The sequence below is a fragment of the Mastigoproctus giganteus genome, chromosome 11, assembly GCF_048544385.1.
Source record: "Mastigoproctus giganteus isolate SK-2022 chromosome 11, ASM4854438v1, whole genome shotgun sequence".
Classification (NCBI taxonomy): Eukaryota; Metazoa; Arthropoda; class Arachnida; order Uropygi; family Thelyphonidae; genus Mastigoproctus; species Mastigoproctus giganteus.
The window spans coordinates 3,167,288-3,189,796 of record NC_143585.1 but is presented as its reverse complement, the minus strand read 5'-3'; the positions used below and the strand labels follow the sequence as shown (position 1 = coordinate 3,189,796).

Here is a 22,509-nt window from a genome sequence, read left to right as displayed (position 1 = left end):
TTTAAAATGTAGCAATATATGCTATGCAGACAGATGACAAGGTCATTAGTGTCCTACCATTTACTTCTAAAATAAACGAAAAGAAAATTTTCACAATATGAAATGATGCTAAAACCAGTGGACAGATTCACTACGAAGGAGAAAGATAAGTAACACCAAAAATACAAAAACGATAACAATATAGTGGCAGGATGAAAGTATAGAGACAAAAATTATTAATATATTTCAATTTCATGGTCTCTATACCACCATCCTGCTACTATTGCTAGTTTTTGTATTTTTTTGTACAATAGAACCCCGTTAATCCGGACTGGATTTTCAATCTGTGGAAAAATTCTATTGAAAAAAAAAATTCTGTTCACTGACATTTTGGAGGTGGGTTTAAAATTTAAAACAGTAAAAAAAATAAGCAATCAATAACAAAGAACACCGCATGGACAAATTGCAACTAACATGGTGTGTGCAAGTGAGAACGGAGTAACAAGTTGCAAAACTTAAAAAAATAGGAATGAAGAGAACATTCTGAAAATTTTTGTTTTTGATATGATTGAAGGTTTTATGGAAGGGGAAACGCATTTTGGCATAACAAAACCCACAGAATTTCAGATGTCGGTATTGTTGCAAATTTAATAAGATCGTGTTTACTATTAATTTATAATAGATTGCACTAACAGAAAAGCCTAATAAACAGGGGACTTCTAATTGTTTTTATTGTTTTGACCTCCAGAAATCTGACCGGACCAAGTCATATAGTCAGAAGCAATTGTAGGATAATCTCAAGTGCTGGTCTATTCAGTTGACAGTTTTGTTTTTACTTTAAGTTTTTGTGGTTTTGGGTTAACAGATGGCAACTAAGTGTTATGTCAATGGAACAAAATCTTAATGCACTTTTTTGCATTGATAAGGGGGAAGCTTAAAAAAGATCGCTCTCGATATATAGCAGTGGCAAAACAAACTGTTTCCAATTGGAAAAAAAAAAAAAAAATTAGGAAAGCAATCAATTTAGGAAAGAGCTACCATTAAGCAGGCAAAAAATGAAATTTGGAAGAGGTCTTATACATTTGGTTTTTTCAAGAATGAGAGCAAGGGGTTCCTTTTTCAGCCCCAATCCTTCAATCAAGGGCTCTTAGCCTTAACAAAAAGTTAAGAGGTGACCCATCTTTTACTGCAAGTTTGGGGTAGTTATCAAGGTGGAAGGAGCGTCATGGAATCCGACAGCTTGGATTACAGGCAAGTCTTTCTGATGATTGTGTTGCAAGCGAAGAATTTAAAGTATAGTTTCTCAAGTTTATTAGTGAAGGAAATTAGTTCCATCCCAAATTTTTAATGCTGACAACTGGTTTATTTTTCAAAATGTTACCCAAAAAAACACTTGCCTCTTCAGCTGAAGGACATAAATTGAGTAAGGAAAGAGTGACATTGCTTTTGTGCAGTAACACATCAGGGAATTTAAAGTTACCACTGTTAGTCATAGGGAAATCTGCTAAGCCCCGCACTCTTAAAAATGTTAACTTAAATGCCCTCCCAGCTAAGCACACATCGCAAAAATCAGCTTGGATGAGCTCAGCTCTTTTTAAAGATTGGTTTTTCATCTTTGTTCTCTTGAGGAACAAAGATGAAAAACCAATATTTGAGGGATCAAGGACTGGAAGAAAAAGCAGTTTTATTCATTGATAATGCTCCAACCCACCCAGCAGAACTGAGATCTGGTAACATCTTCGTAAAATATTTTCCACCCAACTTTACTGCACTATTACAGCCTATGGATCAAGAAGTTATAGAGGCTATGAAGCGACAGTACAGAAAGAAGTTGATAATCTGTTAGAAAAACAAGAGATGCCTGAAGAAAAATCAAACTTTATGGATCATCTTAAAAATGTCAACATAAAGACAGCATTTATTTTTCTGCTGCAACTTGGGATGAAACTGACAAGACTACCCTTATCAAATGCTGGAAAAAACTTAGGCCTGATGTTCCAATGGATTTCTTCGGATCCTAATGGTGACAAAGATGATAATGACTTTGTTAATTTATATCAACATCTAGGGAGTTGTTCAGATGTAACAAATGACGACATTGCCCCACGGATAATGATCTAGGACATCAGATCCTCACTGAGGAAGACATCGTGCAAGCATGCTTATCATCATCTTTGCAAGCTAATAAAGACAACCCCGATGAAGTATGTGAGAAAACAACTGGCGTGAGTCACACTGAAGCAACTGGAATACGGGAGAAGCTACTGATTCATTTCGAGACAGGATGACACATCAGCCGGTGAGCTTCTGAAAAAGTTCAAAAACCAAAAAAACATTGAGGACTATTACAAGTAAACTTCTCGAAAATAGTTATTTGTTTTGTGTTGAAATATTTTTGTTTAATTTTGGGTAATATAATGTTCTACTTTAAAACTTTATTGCTTTGTATAGTATTTTGTTTTACCATAATTTTACTTCAAAATATTGTTTTATTAATTTAATGTAAACACCAATTTAGTTACAATTTGTTATTTAGTAATTTTAAATAAAAATTGGTACATGAAAAGATAGCTTCCGGTTAATCCGGACCGAATGCGGTCCTGTCAAATCCGGATTAATGGGGTTCTACTGTAGTATTCTTTGTATTATTTTTGAATTTGATATATTCCAGCAAAATTAATGTTTGTACATACTATTTCATTATGGTTTTGACAATTGTTTATGCAGTTTCCATGCATTCTACTTTCATTTTATTTGAACTTTATATATATATATATACACACACAGAAACAAAATTATCAGAAATTTTTCCATTAAAGAAAACAAGATCTGCAATTGAATCTATTTAATTGCAATAGTGATATAATACATAATTAAAAGATGTCAAAGTAATTCTATAAGAATTTTAATTACATAATTTTTTCTTACAGATTTCAGCTGTCAGCTATGAATTCAGGAAATACTTCAAATTTTGGCAATCATGCCAACCTGTTTACTCATGCTAATGTTACTTCCTTAAAATTGTAAATTTGGAACTGACAACAATATTGAAATCACAGAAATTTCCCTGTCCTGTCATGACATTTTAAAACATCGAAAACAGTACAATAAGAGCAATAAACATCTTGAAGAGACAAAATAATATGTTCATATCTGCACACACATATATACAAATAAAAAGCATTTACAACTATATCATAAAAACAATATTAGGGTGCTATATACAAAATGTTGACCCCTGGTCACAGAATATAAAAATGTACAGGAATAAAACTAAGCCAATTATACCTAATATTTCAAAGTATATCCATATAAGCATAAAATGCAAGTTGCACCCATTACTTTTCATGAAGTCTCGGTAACATTAAAATAAAACTTTGTATAATGAAGTTAATTCTACACTCCAACGTTTATATACAAGGTGTCTCAAAAATATTGGTACAAACATTTACGGGAGGTAGGTAACATCTAAAGGAATGTGAATCACATAGGAACCCATAACCGGAAACGTCACCGTAAGTCGGTACACAGCGCTGTTCATCAGTTTGCAAGAGGGAAAATTTCTGGTTTACTCATTCAAGCAGTAGTCGCTGCACGAAGAGCATGCATCGATATACGAACTGTGAGCTGGCAGATGTGCACCTAGTGTATGGATTAGCAGAGGGCCCACACGGTGTGCGCCCCATGCGGCACAACATCGCTTCGCAATAAATGTGTGTGCAGGTATGGTCGGTGACTGCTTAGTCGGCCCATACCTGTTACCATCCCGCATGAACTCCGCTAAATATCGGATCTTTCTTGAACAAGTTCTACCAGGGTTACTTGACGATGTTCCAGCAAATGTGAGACGCAACATTTGGTTTCAACATGACGGGGCGCCTGCCCATTATGGAAGGTGTGTTCGTGACCATTTGAACAGGAGTTTTGGGCGTGGATGGATTAGCCGTGAAGGACCCGTTGCCTGGCCCCCCGTGCTCACCTGATTTATCGAGCATTAATTTCTTTCTGTGGGGGCCCCTCAAATCTATCGTGTATGAATCACCTGTGGAGATGGAAATGGATCTCATGGCAAGACTTGTCTGCGCTGCTGCTACTGTCAAAGAAACGCCAGGTGTGTCCGCCAATCCATGCTGCGTCGGTGTCACACATGCATCGCGTCTCATGGTGGAGCCTTCAAGATGCCTTCGAGCATCTGTTGTAACATCATGAAATGCATCCATCTCGTACTCCATTGTTAATATTATGTCAAATAAATGTTTGCCACTAATTACTGCCTTGTGTCATTTCTGCTTCTTGTGCCTCTGCTACTACTTTCCCATGACGTTTCCGGTTATGGGTTCCTGTGCGATTCACATTCCTTTAGATGTTACCTACCTCCCCTAAATATTTGTACCAATATTTTTGAGACACTCTGTATATCAATAGCTTCAAAGAATTGATATTACAAAACCCATATCACAGTATTCTTGACTGAATGAATTCTGGCATTCAACTTTTTGTACTTAAAGCCTCCGAAGGTTACGCTTGCTCTTTTTTACTGCCAATGGTCGATCTCTGATGCACTGGTCCTTTCGGAATAGGAAAGCACTGCTGATCTTTGTGGTAATATCCAAAACACAACATACAGAAGTCATAGGCACATGATGTTCGAGTACACAGTGCGCCCTGTTTATCCTTGTGTACATTACATGGGAACCGACAGCGAGGATAGGATCTCAAAACTTCCCCAGGATCAAATTTTTTCCCCTCCTTAAAATAGAAAGATAAGCTTAATGTTTCAGTATAAAAAATTTATGAACTCCAATTAATAATGGTGGCCTAAGGAAGCAAAATTATTTATTGAAATTTAAAATCTTGCAAGAAAGAAATAAATGGGAATTAACTAATTCTAATAAAAAATTGAACACTGCAATACACAAATTTTAAAGGCAAAAATGATAATTCTATTGAAACAAGCTGGAAATAAAACATTCCTAACCAGGTTAAAGATACCTCTGTTCTCAGGACAATGAGGTTCAGTTTTACTGAGAAAATGTGGGAACACAGGTTTATTAAAATCCTTTTAACAGGAAACACATAAGATAAGTAAAAATAAATATACTTCAATAGTTTCAGGCCTAGGTTGCCCTTCAGCAGTTGGAAAGCAGTACTACAAACAACTGAAAAGAATGCCCAGTATGGTAGTCATGCAAGGTGAACTGCATGACACATGGGCAGACAACAATTAGCAGCTGGAAGTAGAGGCTTGTGGTTGTGACCGCAAAGTTTGTTTCCTGCATATGCCAACGTTTATCATTCAGAAGGATGGTTGCTTCAATGATGGGATGGATACAACCTCCTTTTTTCCGATTAAAAGAATCACCAAATTTAGAAGTTGATAGCTTAAATAGATTCAAGGCAGAACTAACATTTGGAGAGAGAGTGGATGGGTGAAATTAATTTTTTTTTTGGCCGATGCCATATAAGCTTGCTTTCTTGCATCATGTGTTTTTGTTAATGCTAATACCACAACACGAAATGTGAAGTGACTCTAACCAGATGTGGTGATAGTACTGATAAGAGTGGTTGATAATCTTAATGTCATGCTGCTGGTCGATATTGTGCTGGGTTGACCAGAAGTGTTCAGCAATCGCTGAGTGCTCTAAATCAGTGGAGAGGATAGTTTGTGCTCAAAGACTCCATCTTTGAGCCTTCTTCCAGATTCACCAATGTAGCAGTCATGGCAGGAAATGCGGTACACCAAACCGCTCCTCAAGAGTGGGGGAAATCGGTGTCTTTACCCTCGAAACAAGGGATAGCAGTTTCCTGCCTGGAAGATGCAAGCACTTTATCCCATAACTCCATAAGAGCTTCGAGAGTTTTGCGAGAGGTTCGAGTAGTATGGGATAAAGGCGGTCGAGGTGAGGTCACTGTTACGTGCGGACCTGGGGTTTGCTGCTCGGTCACAGGTAATTGCACCTAGCCATATCTGCCTTCACTCTAGTGATCTCAGCATGCCTCTCATCTGGAGAACTGGAGTAGGTCCAGGTATGGGTTAGTAGGGCATGTACTGACTGATAGTTGAATTGGCTGGCAAATTTCCCCCCCCTCCACACCCTTCCAATTCCATTCATATAAATCAAAAAAAGTTTTTAAGCTTAAGAGATAAAATATATTGTTTATTTCATTCAGTTAACTTTATTAAATCTTAAATTAAAAAAAAAATAATAAATATTTATTAATTTAACAAGCAGCATTAATTATTACATACTTATTAGAATTTCTGCTTCAAGGATTAACTTTTCAGGCCTTAGCTGCAAATCTTTGGATCATTTCATCCAGGGCTATGTTCTTGTCAATGGCATTTTCAATTGATAAGGTTGCCAATCTATCCAACTGAACTGGTGTCAATCATGGAACGGATATAGGTTTAACTTCATCATCAGAAAAGCTTCATTCACTGCTGACATTTTAAGAATTCTAAGCGATATAAGATCTGCAAATAAATTGTTTAAGCACATGAAGTGATTAAAATCTTAAATTTAAAAAAAATATAATTTATTAATTTAACAATCATTAATTTTTACATTTTATTAGAATTTTTTCTTCAAAGATTAAATTTTCAGACTTTAACATCTACAAATCTTTGGATCATTTCATCCAGGTTCTTGGATGAAATTATCCAATTGCTATACTTGGCAATAGCATGTTCACAATTGATAAGGTTCACAAATATTTTAATTCTTCATATAAAATGATGATGGAGATCACTTGCTGATGATCATCTGTATACAGAATTTCTAAATAGACATTATCACTGATCATTATGTTTTATGATCAATTCTAACCTGTCTTTCAATTATTGGATGGTGCTGTATAAAAAAGTTGAAAAGTCAATCTTAATCTTCTTTCTCTATTTTTTTTTTTTTTTTTTTTTTTTGTCCTCACCTTTTTCCCATTATATATATATATATATATATATATATATATATATATATATATATATATATATATGGGGTCAGCAGTTTTTTTTTTTTTTTTTTAGTTTTTGGCATGAAATTTTTACAGCTGGATGCCCTTCCTGATGCCAACCCTCACCCTTTATCCGGGCTGGGGATATGGGGTGGTCATTCCCTGACCTTCCGCATCCTCTGTATTTGGTGGTCACAGGCTCGAACCTCGGTCTAATCAAGAAGCATGTGCTACGCACTATTGCTCCTGCCCACCTGGCTACAGAGGCACCCTTCTTTCTCTATTATGGATCTTAAATATTCATTTAGTGGCATGGTGCACAGGTATAACAAGAAATGGAAATTGGAGAAATGAGCACGTTGCTGTGTGGAGTAATTAATTTGCCTTTAATTTCTTAAAGAATTACAGATTATTCTCAGACATTTTGTGGTACTTTCTGTAACACTTCTTCAGTGACTGTAAAGACAGCAGAACTGATAAATTAGGGTGACTCATTTACACAGAATTGTTAATTTGATTACACATTTCTTACTTGTTAATATTTAGCCTTTAGTACTTATTTGCATAATAGAACATAAATTGGTTGATTAATAGATAAATTAGTAGATCAACTAAGTTATCTTTGCCTAATGAAAAATAATTATCTGAAGATCAGCATTTAAGGAATTGGTAGTAGATATTCAAGAAGTTGAAGCTGTTTGTGCAGGGCAAGGTTTCTCAAACTGGAAGGTGTAATGCAATGTGCTATCATGAGCAAAACTATGGATAGGATTTCCGATCAAATGGAAGAAAGTCATTACAAGAGGAAAAGAGTGGGAGAAAGAACTAAACCTTGGGGAACACCAGCATTAGTGGAAAAGTCAGAAGACAGACAGCCATCTACTATCACTGTCAGAGAGAAAACTGGATACCCAATTGCATAAAACAGTTGGAAAACCATAAGATTGAAGCTTCTTTAGAAGACCTTTATGCCAAACATGATCAAAAGAAGCATTTGAAATGTCAAGAGCAACTGCTTGAGTTTCACCAACCTTTTCCATTGAAATTGTACACAGATGAGTAACATAAGCCAGAATATCAGCAGTGGATAGACATGACAGAATCCATACTGGCAATCATTGATTAGATGGAAGGTTTCTGGATAGTTTCGGGGTTGGCAGTTTGTTGATTTCTCTATTACTTTAGAAAGAGAAGCAAGTGCAATGGGACGATAATTGATGGGAGAAATTTGTCACATTCTTTTTTGGAACTGGCTGGATATGAGCAAATTTCCAACCAGAAGGAAAACACCTTTGGAATAAGAAAGGGACAAAAAGGCAACACAGAAGAGGTATAAGTTCAGGAGCACAAGTTCTGAGAACAAGTGGAGAAATACTATCAGGACCTGAAGCTTTCTTAGCATCGATATTGTTCAAAATCCTTCTGATATCCTTTTGAAGAAAGACCACAGGAGGCATTGAATGGAGCATACTGAGAATGGTGGTTGGTGGTTTACCAAGATTACCAATGCACAAGCTGGAAGAAAAGTAGGATGCTAGTAGGTCAACTTTATCTTTTGTTGAAGTGGAAATAGAACTATGTGGTTTTGACAGAGGTGAGAACACAGAAGGCAAAATCTGCGGCCAATATCTTCGGCAATGCCAGAATCCTTTACTACTATTTGAACAAAAAGCATATTTTCTACTCTTAGTCTGTTTGAAATCTAGTGGGACTGATTAATGACTGCTTTACAATTGTTGCGAGAATTGGTGTTGCGAGCTAGGGTGGCCAGACATCCCGTTTTTAGTAGGATTGTCCCCTTTTTCAATCATTGATCCCATTGTCCCGGGAAAAATGTAAACAGGATGCCAATGTCCCATTTTTTTTTAAACAAATGCTTCCCATTTCTCTTATTTTTCTTCTTTTTTTGTAAACCCTAACCTAACTATGCAATTTTTTTGCAAATTAGTAAAGAGGCTTACCCTATTTCCAATAGATGGCACTATAATCCAGTAAGATGCGATTCAGATGGCTTTCACATAATTTCCACAGATGGCATTATAATGCACACAACAGATGACTTTTGTCTGTAGCATGGCTGACGCAATACACATGCGAATGAATTCTAGTATTTTCTCTGGTGTTTTTTCAAAGAGTGTTGATGTGTTGGTGATGTAAACTCAGTAACATTATTTGAAAGGTCTAGTAATTAATTATAAATTCAGTTTGTTGACAATAGGTCATGAGATGCCCAAGCGAAAGTGTAGTTTCACGGACATGTTGAAACAAGAATTCCCTTTCCTAACTGAAAGTCAATGTTAACGGTAAAGTTTTATGCACTGTTTGTACAGCTGAATTTTCATTCAGATATTACACAGTACACTGCTAAAAAGAAGAACAAAGAAGCAGTTGCAGCAAAAAGTGCAAGCCAAAAACTAACCTCATTCATGACAAAACAAGATGTAAATGGTGAACGGAAACGTCTTGCTGCACAAGGATTGCTAGCTTTCTATTGTATCAAGCATAACCTTTTGTTTAGATCAGTGGATTGCACCAGAGCAATATGGCCTTAGTTGCTAATGCTCCTAAAAACCAAATAACAACAACAGTGGATTGCACATCTCCATCATATGAAACTTATTCTCAAAAAGTTTCAAATGTGCAAGAACAATATGTGAAAGTATAGTTATGAATGTACTGGCTCCATTTGTATTTCGTGTAGTGATGAGTGGCTTACACGTGAGGCAAAATATGTATTTGTCAATCACTCAAGCCTGAAATTGGTCCGAGTTTTGGTGAGGTATTTTATACCTACGAAAGGAATATAAGTGAAATTGTTGGAATTTCAAAATTTCGTAGGAGGAACGTTTGAGATATTAGTGGATCACATTCTGTCTATATTGGAGAAATATACGATAATCAACAAGAAAATAACATTTTGTGGTGACAACTGCAACACCAACTTCGGAGACATTGCAAGAAAATCCAAGAATAATGTCTTTCATAAGTTAAGCAAGAACATGAAAATGAACATTTTGGGAGTAAGCCATGCTGCACATATCGTGCATAATGCTTTGCAAACAAGTGCTGATGTGTTGCCAATTGACATGGAATCAATTATTAACAAAATGTTTCACAATTTTCATGTTTTCACTATTAGAGATGAGGCTATATAATCCTTCTGCAATTTTGTTGGAGAGGAATACAAGCAACTTCCAGGAAGTGTGAAAAAGTGATGGCTTTCCTTTCTACCTGCAGTGGAAAGAATAATCGCAATCTTTGATGGTCTCAAGTCATTTCTATCACAAGAAAAAAGCCCCAACCTCTTGAGGGGGAATTTTTTAATAATCCACAGTCCCTTCTCTGGTTCTAGTTCATTCACAGCCAACTTAAAATGTGTAATAATCAAAAAGATTGAATGGGACATTTTTGGCAGTGAAGTGGCACAAGAACTGATATGCCCTGACAGAACTAATGCTCAATAGAAAGGAGAAACATTTTTTTAGATCTGCTGTCCTGGAACTCAAAAACCAACTGATAGAGGATGGTATCATCAGGGCTGTTGAATTTGCTGAAACTGTCACCAATTTCTATCATTCGTTCCTAGAATATGTGGAAAACTGGGCCAATCCTTTTGCAGAGCATTGTGACTTTATAAATGGGTTTTGTTAAATATCCCTCCATCTTGGTGTGTTGTTCAACAGTGTGTCCAAAACAAATCCAATATTGACACCAACATACTAAAAGTAATAGATGAAGACGAACTATTCAATGATGTGAATCATGTGAAGAATATACGTGAATCTAAGATTGATCATTGGAAGAAATGTGGTGTGCCAACTAGCTAGAGGTGGACTGAGACAATTCAGACAATGAAAAATGAAGACATTAGATTTGGGAACACAATACACATTGTGAGTTTTGTATTAGGAATACCGGGCACAAATTTATCATTAGAGAGGGTGTTTTCTTGAATGAACACATTTTGGACTGATGAAAGAAACCAGTTGTCCATTGGCAATATTAATAACAAAAACATACTAATAACAAATAACAGAGTAACAAATAACTAATAACAAAAACACATTTTAAAGACATTTCTTGTATGGACTTTTACAATTTCATAAAGACCAGCCAAACCTTTTGGAAGAAATTCAGTCATCTAAAAAAATATGACAAAAATATTAATAGTGTATATTAATCTGCTCAATAAAGATTTCTGTAATTTGAGAATGTTAATGTGAGACTAATACAGCAATAAATATGTAAGTAACTTATATTAATTTTAATCAAGCTAAACAGTTATGGCTAGTTGGCATGAAAGAATACAAAAGGATCATTTTAACTAGTATGACAGTCAAAATCATGTCAACTCGCCATGAGTGTCCCATTTTTTTGTTTTATAAATCTGGTCACCCTAGTGTAGGCAGAAAATGAATCTAGAGATTTGGATACAAACTAATTGTGATATGCAGCATTACTTATCTTGAACAGCCTCAACACATTTATTGGAAAACCTTGGACAAACATATAAAAGGACAAAATTTTATACTGGAATGTGTATAAAGAATTTCACAGTATCAAGAATAATTTCACTAACATAATCTGAGCAAACATTAACATCAAAAGATTAAAAATAGTAATCCAACCAAGGATAAGAACAGAAATATTGCATATCATTCCATTTGGCATTCTTGAGGTTGTCACAGACATTCTCTCAGATATGCCAGACAAGCTGTTCTTGCTACCTGGGAGTCTAAAACGCTGATGGAACTGATATTCCGGTGACACTTAAGTCAAGTGGACCCAATTTCGGCGAAGTCCGGACGGTCTATGACAGCCAAATCCTCTGCTTGCACCTTCACGATGGTGGGACTGTTAGTAATCCTGGGTATAACCTCCATGCACAAGTACATGGTGGGTGACCACCCAGGTGTGAACCAACGTAAGCAGGGGTCGAGGTGTGGCGCCCACACCACATGGAGGAACGCCGCCCCTCTATGTTACCAGGCAGTACTAGGTGGTAGATGACTCTCATCAACCGGTGAAATACCACCACTTTGCTTATTGGAGGCTTGAAGTGGTGGAACCCATGTTTAGTCTCTAGAGCTAAGTTCCGGCCAACCCTTCCCTATCTCTTCCATCATGCAGTATGATTGATGATTTTTGAGGTTATGATGACTGTCGTGGCGAGATCCAATATTCCTTACATTTCGAGGGTACAGCTCTAAAACGGTGTTCGCAGGCCGGCCGCTAGATAGTACACCGGACCAAACCTATTGGTAACTCTCTAGGAGGCTTCCGGATCAGCTAGTGTATAATCTTGCTACCTCTACTCTGCCAGATAGTGACTGGAGGGAGTCCGAGTAGTGTGTATGCGGGGAGCATTGTCGAGGCCACGTTATGTCAAGGATCTGGGTATATTCTTACCACATGTACGCCATATCCAAAAATTTCATTACTTCATACAGCATGTCCCACCCACTTTTTCTTACTATTGAATACACCATGAATTGTCAAAATAATAGAGCACGCTTATCTGCGAAAAGATCTAAACCTCCCAAGGACTTCCTAATTCATTTCACAAATATACGTGGTCTTAATTCCAATCTCAACGATGTCCATTTCCACTTGCAGTCTTCCAAACCCCATGTACTTTTTCTGACTGAATCTCAGTTATCAGTTGATTCAACTACTTCTCATCTCAGATGTCCAAAATTATTTGCTGTATGATTCCTTTCGCCTCAAAGGTGGTACTTGTGCATATGTCCGTTCTGATATTCGCTGTCAGAGACTTGGCAATTTGGAATCTCCTCTCTTTGATCTTCTCTGGCTTAAAATCTCTCTACCTCATTGTGTCAAATTCATCTGTTGTCTCTACCGTTCTCCAAACTCCACTAATCACTTGGAGCTCTTTGACTTCCTCTCTTTGCAACTTGACTTTCTCCAGTCTAACTTTCCTAACAGTGAGGTAATTTTCCTTGGTGATTTTAACGTTCACAACTCCAGCTGGCTTCCATTTTCTAGTCACACCGACCCAGCAGGTCGAGATGCTGAGGCTTTTGCAATTACTAATGACCTAGCACAGATTGTTCATTTACCTACAAGAATACCGGACAATCCTAATCATACAGCCAATACGCTTGATCTTTTTCTCACAAACAACCCTTCTAAGTACAAGGTTGAAGTGAGAGTTCCTTTAGGCACTTCAGATCACAACTTGGTGATTGTCTCTTCTCCAATGGAACCTTTATCTCATGGCTATTCCCAACCTCGTATTGTTTGGCATTACAAGAATGCAAAATGGGATGACCTGCGAGACTTCTTTTCTTCTTTTCCTTGGTCTGATTACTGTTTCAAAACTTCTGATGTCAACGTTTGCTCAGATCGTGTCAGTGAAATTATTCTTGCAGGAATGGAATCCTTTATCCCACACTCCACTTTAAAATCTCGTCCTTTATCTAAACCTTGGTTTTCCAATAAATGTGCTAAGGCTGTCCAAGAGAAGAATGTTGCATATCGTAATTGGCTTGTTTCTAATTCTTCAGTTTCATTTTCTGCCTACACCAAAGCTCGCAACAATTGTAAAGTAGTTATTAATCAGTCCAAACTAGAGTTTGAACAGGTTAAGAGTAGAAAACTTGCTTCTTGCCCTAATGGTTGCCGAGCATTCTGGTCTCTTGCCAAAGCTATTGGCCGCAACTTTTGCCCATCTCTGCTCCCACCTCTGTCCAAACCAGATGGTTCTGTTGTCACTTCAGCCAAGGATAAAGCTGACCTGCTAGCATCCCATTTTTCTTCCAGCTCATGTATTAATGATCTTGGTAAAACACCTCCCACCATTCCTAACACGCTCCATTCAATGCCTCCTGTGGTCTTCTGTCAAAAGGATATCAGAAGGATTTTGATGAATCTTGATGCTAAGAAAGCTCCAGGTCCTGATATCTCCAGGTATTTCTCCACTTGTTCTCAAAACTTGTGCTCCTGAACTTACTCCTATTCTTTGCCGCCTTTTTTCACTTTCTTATTCCAAAGGTGTTTTTCCTTCTGCTTGGAAATTTTCTCTTATCCAGCCAGTTCCTAAAAAGGGTGACAAATCCCTCCCATCCAATTATCGTCCCATTGCAATTACTTCTACTCTTTCTAAAGTAATGGAGAAATCAATTAACCGCCAACTCTTAAACTACCTAGAAACCTTCCGTCTGATCAACGATCGCCAGTATGGATTTCGTCAGTGTCGATCCACTGGTGATATTCTGGCTTATGTTACCCATTTATGGACTAATTCAATGGAAAGGTTCGGTGAAACACAAGTAGTTGCTCTTGACATCTCAAAGGCTTTTGATCGTGTTTGGCATAAAGGTCTTCTAAACAAGCTTCCATCTTATGGTTTGCCAACTGTTTTTAGTAATTGGTTATCCAGTTTTCTCTCTGATCGCTCACTGAGGGTGATGGTAGATGGCTCTCTGTCTTCTAACTTCTCCACTAATGCCGGTGTCCCCCAAGGTTCAGTTCTTTCCCCCACTCTTTTCCTCCTGTATATCAATGACCTTCTTCCATTGACTGGAAATCCTATCCATAGTTTTGCCGATGATAGCACATTGCATTCAACTTTCCATTTTGAGAAACCTTGTCCTGCTCAATCAGCTTCAAGTTCTCGAAAATCTGCTGCCAATTCCTTAAATGCCGATCTTCAGGTAATTCTCCAGTGGGGCAAAGACAACTTAGTTGATTTCAACCCTTCTAAAACTCAGTCTTGTCTTATATCTCGCAAAAAGGATTCTTCTGCTCCTATGTTTATCTTTAGTGACACTCCGATTTCTAGGCAAAATGATATATCTCTTTTGGGGATTACCCTGACTTCTAATCTCTCTTGGCACAAGCACATTACAAATATTGCTTCCTCTGCATCTAAAAAACTTGATTTTCTCTTTCGCTCTCGGCGTTACTTTTCTTCCAAACAGCTGCTCACTCTGTATAAATCGCAAATCCGCCCTGCTATGGAATATTGAATATTGTTCCCATAACTGGGGGTGATGCCCCAAAACCTCTCTCAGGCTTCTTGATTCCATTCAGAAGAGGGCAGTTAGGTTAATTAATGATTCATCTCTAACAGAGTCTCTCCACTCGCTTTCTCATAGACGTACTGTTTCTGCTGCATGCCTCTTCTACAGATACTTCCATGGGCACTGTTCTTCTGAATTGGCTTCTATAATTCCCGCTCTCTCTTTCAAAACAGTCCGAACACGTGCCGCCACCAGCCAACATCCATTTACTGTCCAACTTCAAACCCACAGAACCAACCTTTCATCTTCCTCATTTATTCATTCAACTGCCGTTTTCTGGAACAACCTTCCTTCATACATATTTCCTGAAAATTACAGTCTACAGAAGTTCAAGTCCAATGTCAACAATTATCTTCTTTCGTCTTCTCAACCTCCAACCCAAGCACGGTACTAAGTACTATAGGTTCTAATACCTGTCGTGTTTGGGGTTCTCATAAAAAAAACAAAAAAAACATGAAGTTGAAAATGGCCACAAAAGAAAAGCAGTGGAGACTGGAGGAGACCATCACCAAGTTGTGATCTGAGGTTTTTTTTTTTTTTTTTTTTTTTTGGTAGTTGTTGGCGCATAGGCTTCTGTGGCCATAATGCACCTCCCAAGGTTTTTGCAGTACTTTGATCCAAGCCCGAGGTGGGAATCGAACCCGCGACCTTTGGGTTGCCACCCGGCTAGCCCGGTCGGCGTGATCTGAGGTGACTAGAGGACCACTCATCTCGAATGTGTACTTAGAAGGGTTGTTTTTAAGAATATAAACGAGCATGTTGGCTGCATGGTTAGAACTGTCTGGTATTCTGATAGGTAAATGAACAATCCATGCAAGGTCATTAATAATTGCAAAAGCCTCAGCATCTCAACCAGTCAGGTCTATGTGACTAGAAAATGGTAGTCAGCTGGAGTTGTAAACATTGAAATCACCAAGGAAAATTACCTCATTTAGGTCCACCTAACTTTAGTGTCACCTGAATATCAGTTCCATCAGCATTTTAGACTCCCAGGTAGCAAGCCAAGATTTGCATACCTGAGAGAATGTCTGTAACAGGCTCAAGGACCATCTTACACATATAGGTACTAAAATACAAGTATATTCATGCACTGCTTCTATTGGAATATGCAACAGCTCGGAAAGCAAGGTACCAGAGATTTCAAGGCCTGCTGTGGGATACATGGGCTATGTTACCAATGCTACGAGCACAGCAAATAAATTTTATGATTTGAAGTACTGAGAAAGTCATCAAATGCAGAGATTGTGGATATCAGAGACATGGTGTCACTGAGATAAGGGATGTAGAATTTGAATATGGAGAATACATTTCAATACACAAAGGACAATGTGGATAGTGTTACAGGTCTTGCGGCCCAGGAGTTATCCCTCAATTCCACAATGATATATTGTGACACAATATATCATAGTGTCACAACAGGCACCTGGGGTGGATGGAATCTATCCAGTTATATTAAAGGAGGCAGCAAAGGAAGTAAGCAAACCCTTAGCCATAATTATAAGAGCTTCACTGAACTCAGGAGAGGCAGCCATGGACTGGAGATGTGAAAATGTGACCCCAATCAACAAAGGAGGATCAAAGGGAGACACAGATAATTACGGACCTGTTAGTTTAATTTCTGTTCTTATGGAGGCACTAGTTAAGGAAGCATTGCAGGATCATCTAGACAAGACTTCAGTTATAGCACATACACAGCATGGGTTCGTTAAGGGGAAGTCTTGTCTTTCCAATTTGATTGGATACTGTGATGTAGTCACAAAGGTACTAGATGCAAAGAATAATTTTGATATCATATATCTGGATCTTAGAAAGGCTTTTGATACTGTTGCATATGGAAGACTGCTGCACAAATTGGAGCAGTGTGGCATTGGAGGCAAATTGCTGCTATGGATAAAGGGATGGTTGAGTGGGAGAAGACAGAGTGGTAATCAATGGACACTGCTCATTGTGGACTAATGTTATTAGTGGAGTCCCACAGGGTTCAGTGTTAGGTCCATTGTTGTTTTCTGTATTCATTAATGATATTGATGATGGTATATAAGGCTTAACGTCCAAGTTTGCAGATGATACAAAGGTCGGCAGGGTTGTTAATGACACTAATGACAGTATGCTGCTGCAACAGGATCTAGAAAAGTTGAGCAGATGGGGCTGAGAGGTGGCAAACGAAGTTTATAATTGACAAATGTAAAGTACTACATATGGGAAGCAGTAACCCCAGAGTAACGTATCAACTCTGAGGTACTACACTGACAGTGGTAGAGAGTGAAAAGGACCCAGGGGTAATTGTGCAGGCAGATATGAAGTTTCCTGAGTAGTGCAGACGGTCTACAAGAGTAGCTCATTGTGTCTTGTCAATGATATACAGGAATGAATTTTTCTAGCAGGGATAAGGAGGTGATTATCCCCTTGTATAAGGCAATGGTCATGCCACACCTTGAGTACTGTATACAGGTCGGGATGCTTCATTTTAAGAAGGATGGTGAGCTGTTGGAACCAGTACAGAGAAGGGCAACAAGATTAGTAAATAGAACAAAGGGTTGCTCTTACGAAGAAATTTTTGCAAATTACAGTGTCTGGAGACTAGGCACCGGCGAGGTGATCTGATAAGAGGTTTGCTGGTTGAGAACCATGGTATTAGCTGATAATATTAGTATTAATGAAGGCAAATCAGCATCAGCAGAGCTATATGATGCAAGAAAGCAAGCTTATACAGCATCAGTCAAAAAAAAAAAAAAAAAAACACACACTTCCCATTTCACCCATCCATTCGGTCCAATCGTTTGTCCACTTCTTCCTTGAATTTATTTAAACTGTCAACTTCCACAACGGCAGATGGAGGCTTGTTCCAGCAATCAACTACCCGCTGGCTGGCAAATTTCTGCACTTCATATTGACTGCACATTTACCCCCCAGGTCTCTTTCATTCTCCACTACCCTGAGTATAACCCCACCCAGTTAGTAAATTTCTCTAGGGTTACTACACCCATATGCAGCACTTTGCATTTGTCAATGATAAACTTCAGTTGCCACTTCTCAGCCCATCTGTAAAACTTTTCCAGATCCTGTTGCAGCAGCATACTGTCATTATTGTTATTAAAAATCCTGCCAAACCTCTGTATCATCTGCAAACTTTGACATTAAAGAGCACAGTAATTGGAAAAGTTGCATTACAAATAACTGGCCATTGGTGAGAATTTTTGTGAAGAGTAATCATCAAAGCTATCCATAAGATATTATAAAACTTGCAAAGAAAAAATATTGATAGATTTGGGATTTGTGTCATTTACAAATTAAAAACAGTAGTGATCCTTGGATCACTACTGTTTTTAATCACAGTGCTCATCTTTGGTCACAGTACACTGATCCTTGGAGAATCCCACTTCTTACATTAACCCAACCTGAAGACTATCTATTAATCAAATCCTCAAGTAATCAGAGCAAAATCAATTTATACTTTTTTTAAACACAAAACTATTTTCCCATCTCAGAGAGGATCTCTCTCTCTCTCTCTCATTTAAAAGCTTTGGTATATAACTATTATTTAGTTTATTACTATGACTTTATACTATCTTCACATTTCATGCAAAAGGCAATTTAAAATGGAATGCCATAAAATATATTAAATGTATTTTGTGGCATTTTATTTGTATGAAGTATTTTTTTGTTCACAGCTTATAACAAAGTAATACTTTGCAGTATTTCATTGTACGTTATTTACCCTATTCTCTATTTTCCTGGTTAGTGGTATGCAAGAATAGATTGTGCCCAACCTATTCTGGCATATGGAGACTATTTGGTGAAGTCGAGATAATTTGCATGATTCTGTATTCCTCTTTTGTAAATGTTTACAATAGTCACTGTTTTTATAATCATTCTCACTTTAACATTCAAGTTGTAAATAACAAAAATTTGTTTATTTTTCTTTAAAGAAAAATAAATATATAAGTTTGCATATTTTTGAATTATTATCACCTTGCAAAACTATCTAGCACTATATACATTATGAGGATTCAATTACTTTAATTGCCAGCCCACTGTAAAGAAATATAATCCACATTTCCTTCCGGTTTGATTGTTGCCAGGAGAACAGTTTTCTTAACCTGAGTTCCAAGCCTTCCCCAAACTATTACATCAATAGCCTGTAATTCCCGGGTATATGGGATGCAAACTACAATGTAAACAGCATGATATTGTATGGGATCACCTATAAAAAAAAAAAAAAAAAAAATGGAACAGTTTGCTTTAGCAATGGTCTTCATGGAATGGTTATTTTATCTGAGACCAAACATTTGAATTCACATGGTTGGATTCTCATAAAATAAAATTTTCTGTGCATAAATTCTAACTTGGTTAGTGAACATGAAAATTTCAATTTATGATAGTAGTAGTAGAGCAAAGATACAATTTTACTGATATACCATGCTGTAAACAGAAAATTACTGCACACTATTATTCTTAATATACATAAATGTATAAATATAGAGTTATATTAACACATATCTACCGTGTTTCCCCATGTATAAGACGCACCTTAATTTTGGGGCCCGAAATTTGAAAGAAAAAAAAAAAAATGTATTACATAAAGTTATTGAACTCAAGTTTTATTCGTCATAAAATTCATACAACTCCTCATCACTGTCAAAACTCCTATCCATTAGCTTGTCCTCATCTGTGTCTGAAGACTAATCACTGTCTTCATATATTGCCTCGTCCTCGGTTCCATCTATGGCATTTGAAATGCCACACTTCTTAAATGACTTGACAACAATCTCAATCTTGATATTATCCCAGGATCTTTTCACCCAGGTACAAACTTCTCCTATAGTTGGTTTCTTCACTCTTCCTGCTGGTGTCAAATTGTCTCCAGAAGACTTCATCCATTGGTTCCATTCGTCTCTCATGGCAGCTTTGAAGAGTTTGTTAACGCTGACATCAAGTGGTTGGAACTGGGATGTCAAGCCTCCAGGTATGACAGCAAGTTTTGTTTTTTGCTCTGCAGCAATCTTCTTTGTGTTTTTTGTTATGTGTGCCCTGAACTGATCAAGCACCAATAGGGCAGGTTTGCATAAGAGCCCACCTGGTCTCCTGCTCCAAACTTTCTCAAACCAGATCTTCATCCCATCCTGATCCATCCAACCCTTGTCATGAACGTAGACAATCACTTCTCAAGGAATGTCTTCTTTTGGCATTGTTTTGCGTTTGAAAATCAGCATAGGAAGCAGCTTGGTTCTGTCGGCACAACAAGCTAGAACAACTGTATAATGGCTCTTTTCATGTCCACTTGTCTTCACAGTTACAGTTTTCACTCCCTTCTTATCAACAGTTCTGTTACTTGGGACATCAAATTGAAGGGGGACTTCGTCCAAATTTGCAATCTGTCCCAACTCAAACTGATGTGTCTTCTGACATTGAATGACAAAACGATGAAATTCAAGGACCTTCTGCTCATAGCTTTCAGGCATCTTTTGGGCAAGTCTGGTGCATGTACGCATGCTTAGTCCATTCCGTTTCATGAACCTGCAGCACCAATTGTGCCCTCCTTTGAAATCAGTAACTTCTATTTCATCAGCAAATTCTTCTTGCCTCATGCTGAACCATCTTTGTGAACACTGGAATTCCAATTGCCCTTTGTTCTACAATCCATATCTTCAATTCCCTCTCTAAATCAGGCCATTTTGCTGACTTGCCTCTTATGTCCTTCTTCTGCCGTGGCATTTTCAGTAGGGTTTCTTCTTCTTCCCGTAGCCAGTCTTGGATTGTTTTCTCAGTTGGAGGAGGAGCAAACTTACGTTCAGCAGCACGATTTCCATTCACTTTTGTAAATTGGATCAGTTTTAACTTGAATTCAGCACTGTATGAAAATCTTTTCTGAGCCATTTCTGGGCAAAACGTAACCTAATATACCGGTAACAAGTGCAAAACAATGAACGCAAAGACAACAAGCGCAAAAAAGCGGGAAATGCAAGTAAAAAAATCTACAACCACTGTATAAGATGCACACAGTTTTTAAACCCCAAATTTTTCGAAAAAAGGTGCGTCTTATACACGGGGAAATACGGTATTCATAACATGTATTTTCTTGAACTGACACAGCAATCATTTTACAGACTTTGCTGTACTTATTATTTTATTTATTTATATTTTGGTGAGAACCCCAATAATAATGGTTATTGAAACCTATAGCATTATATTACTGTGGATGAGTTGAGGCCTGAAAAAAAAACAGACAAAACTTGTTAATTGTATTTCAATTCTATAGGTTGTAATTTTTTACAAAATACGCAGGAAGGATTTTAGTTCCAAAAGATGGAAGTGGAAGGATTAGGTAGGCAAAGGGTTTCAGTGAAGCTGCAGTTAAACCTTGAATCGGATGCTAGTTGACATAAAAGTTCACACTGGTTTGCAAAGATGTGGAATTATAAATACTATTTAAACATTCAAAGCATTTAACTTGTTACTGGGTTTGCATAAATCTTGTTTTAGCTCCATTGTAGTCAACTTCCTATTTCCAAGGCTATTTGTCAGTAAAAGTTCAAGTTTGGATTCAAGGTCGGGGCCGCAAGTTTAAATTTATCTTTCTTTTGGTTATCAATGGAACTGGGTTTGTTAAGTTCTAATCTCAGGTAATGAATAAAACTCATCCAGACAAGTACTTGAATCCAACCACGACACTACAAAAACATCTTAACATTACAATAGCCCTCCCACTTAAGACATGCACAAAAGACATTATAAGAGGCACATTATCAACATACAGCAATGACCAATTTAATTTAAATTACATTAAAAAGGTATGTCAGTCCAACAGTTCCACAACTCAGTCACTACAGCGTTAACAACATATTATTTACTCCATTTAAAAAAAAACAAACAAAAAAAAAATAAATAAAAAATCAAAATTGATAAAGTTTATCAGCTCAAGAACTCCTCAACAACATCAAGTAGTCTGTTGCAATATGCCTGCAACACTATCAAATCTATTCAAAATTAGCCTCAACAATATAATTCAACACTCGTGAATCCTTTAATAATACTTAGCATTAATCACCATCAAATGTAGTAAACTATTAAGAGAATTTATACAAGTTGGAACACCTATCCCCAACTAGAGGAAACGTGTCAGTTACAAGCCTCCAAAATTACCATTCACCTATTTATGAAAAATAAAATCAAGCCTTACTGCTCATTTACATCAGGTTCAGCACTATAAATTCTCTTTCTCCTTCTGAACAGTTTGTCAGTGAATTCAGAAACAGTCAGGAAGTTGTCTCTACTTGCCAAAAAATCTCAGGAATTCATCCACAATATAAACATTGGTTAACATTTGTAAACTATTCCTTAAATCCAAATATAAGTAACAATTTAATAATAAGTGCTCCACTATCTCCTGAGTGGCGCCTCCGTAGCCAGGTGGGAAAGAGCAGCAGTGCGTAGCACACGCTTCTTGATTAGACTGGGGTTCGAGCCCGTGACCACCAAATACGGAGGATGCGGAAAAGTCAGGGAATGACCACTGCATATCCCCGGAGCAATG

The 22,509-nt window shown here is 37.4% G+C and overlaps 1 protein-coding gene across 2 annotated transcripts in view; it reads right to left on the bottom strand.

Annotated features, from left to right (window-relative positions):
* Positions 1–4,376: 4,376 nt before the first annotated feature.
* Positions 4,377–22,509, bottom strand: part of Tsen34 (tRNA splicing endonuclease subunit 34) — a 64,985-nt gene continuing 46,852 nt past the window's right edge. For both annotated transcript variants that reach the window (XM_090384687.1, XM_090384686.1), the window contains exons 6-8: positions 18,994–19,179; positions 6,230–6,454; positions 4,377–4,728 (exon numbers count right to left, since the gene is read on the bottom strand). In XM_090384687.1, coding sequence (XP_090240813.1) covers positions 18,995–19,179 — 185 coding nt within the window. In that variant the 3' untranslated portion in view covers positions 4,377–4,728; positions 6,230–6,454; position 18,994. The remainder of the gene's footprint in view (positions 4,729–6,229; positions 6,455–18,993; positions 19,180–22,509) is intronic.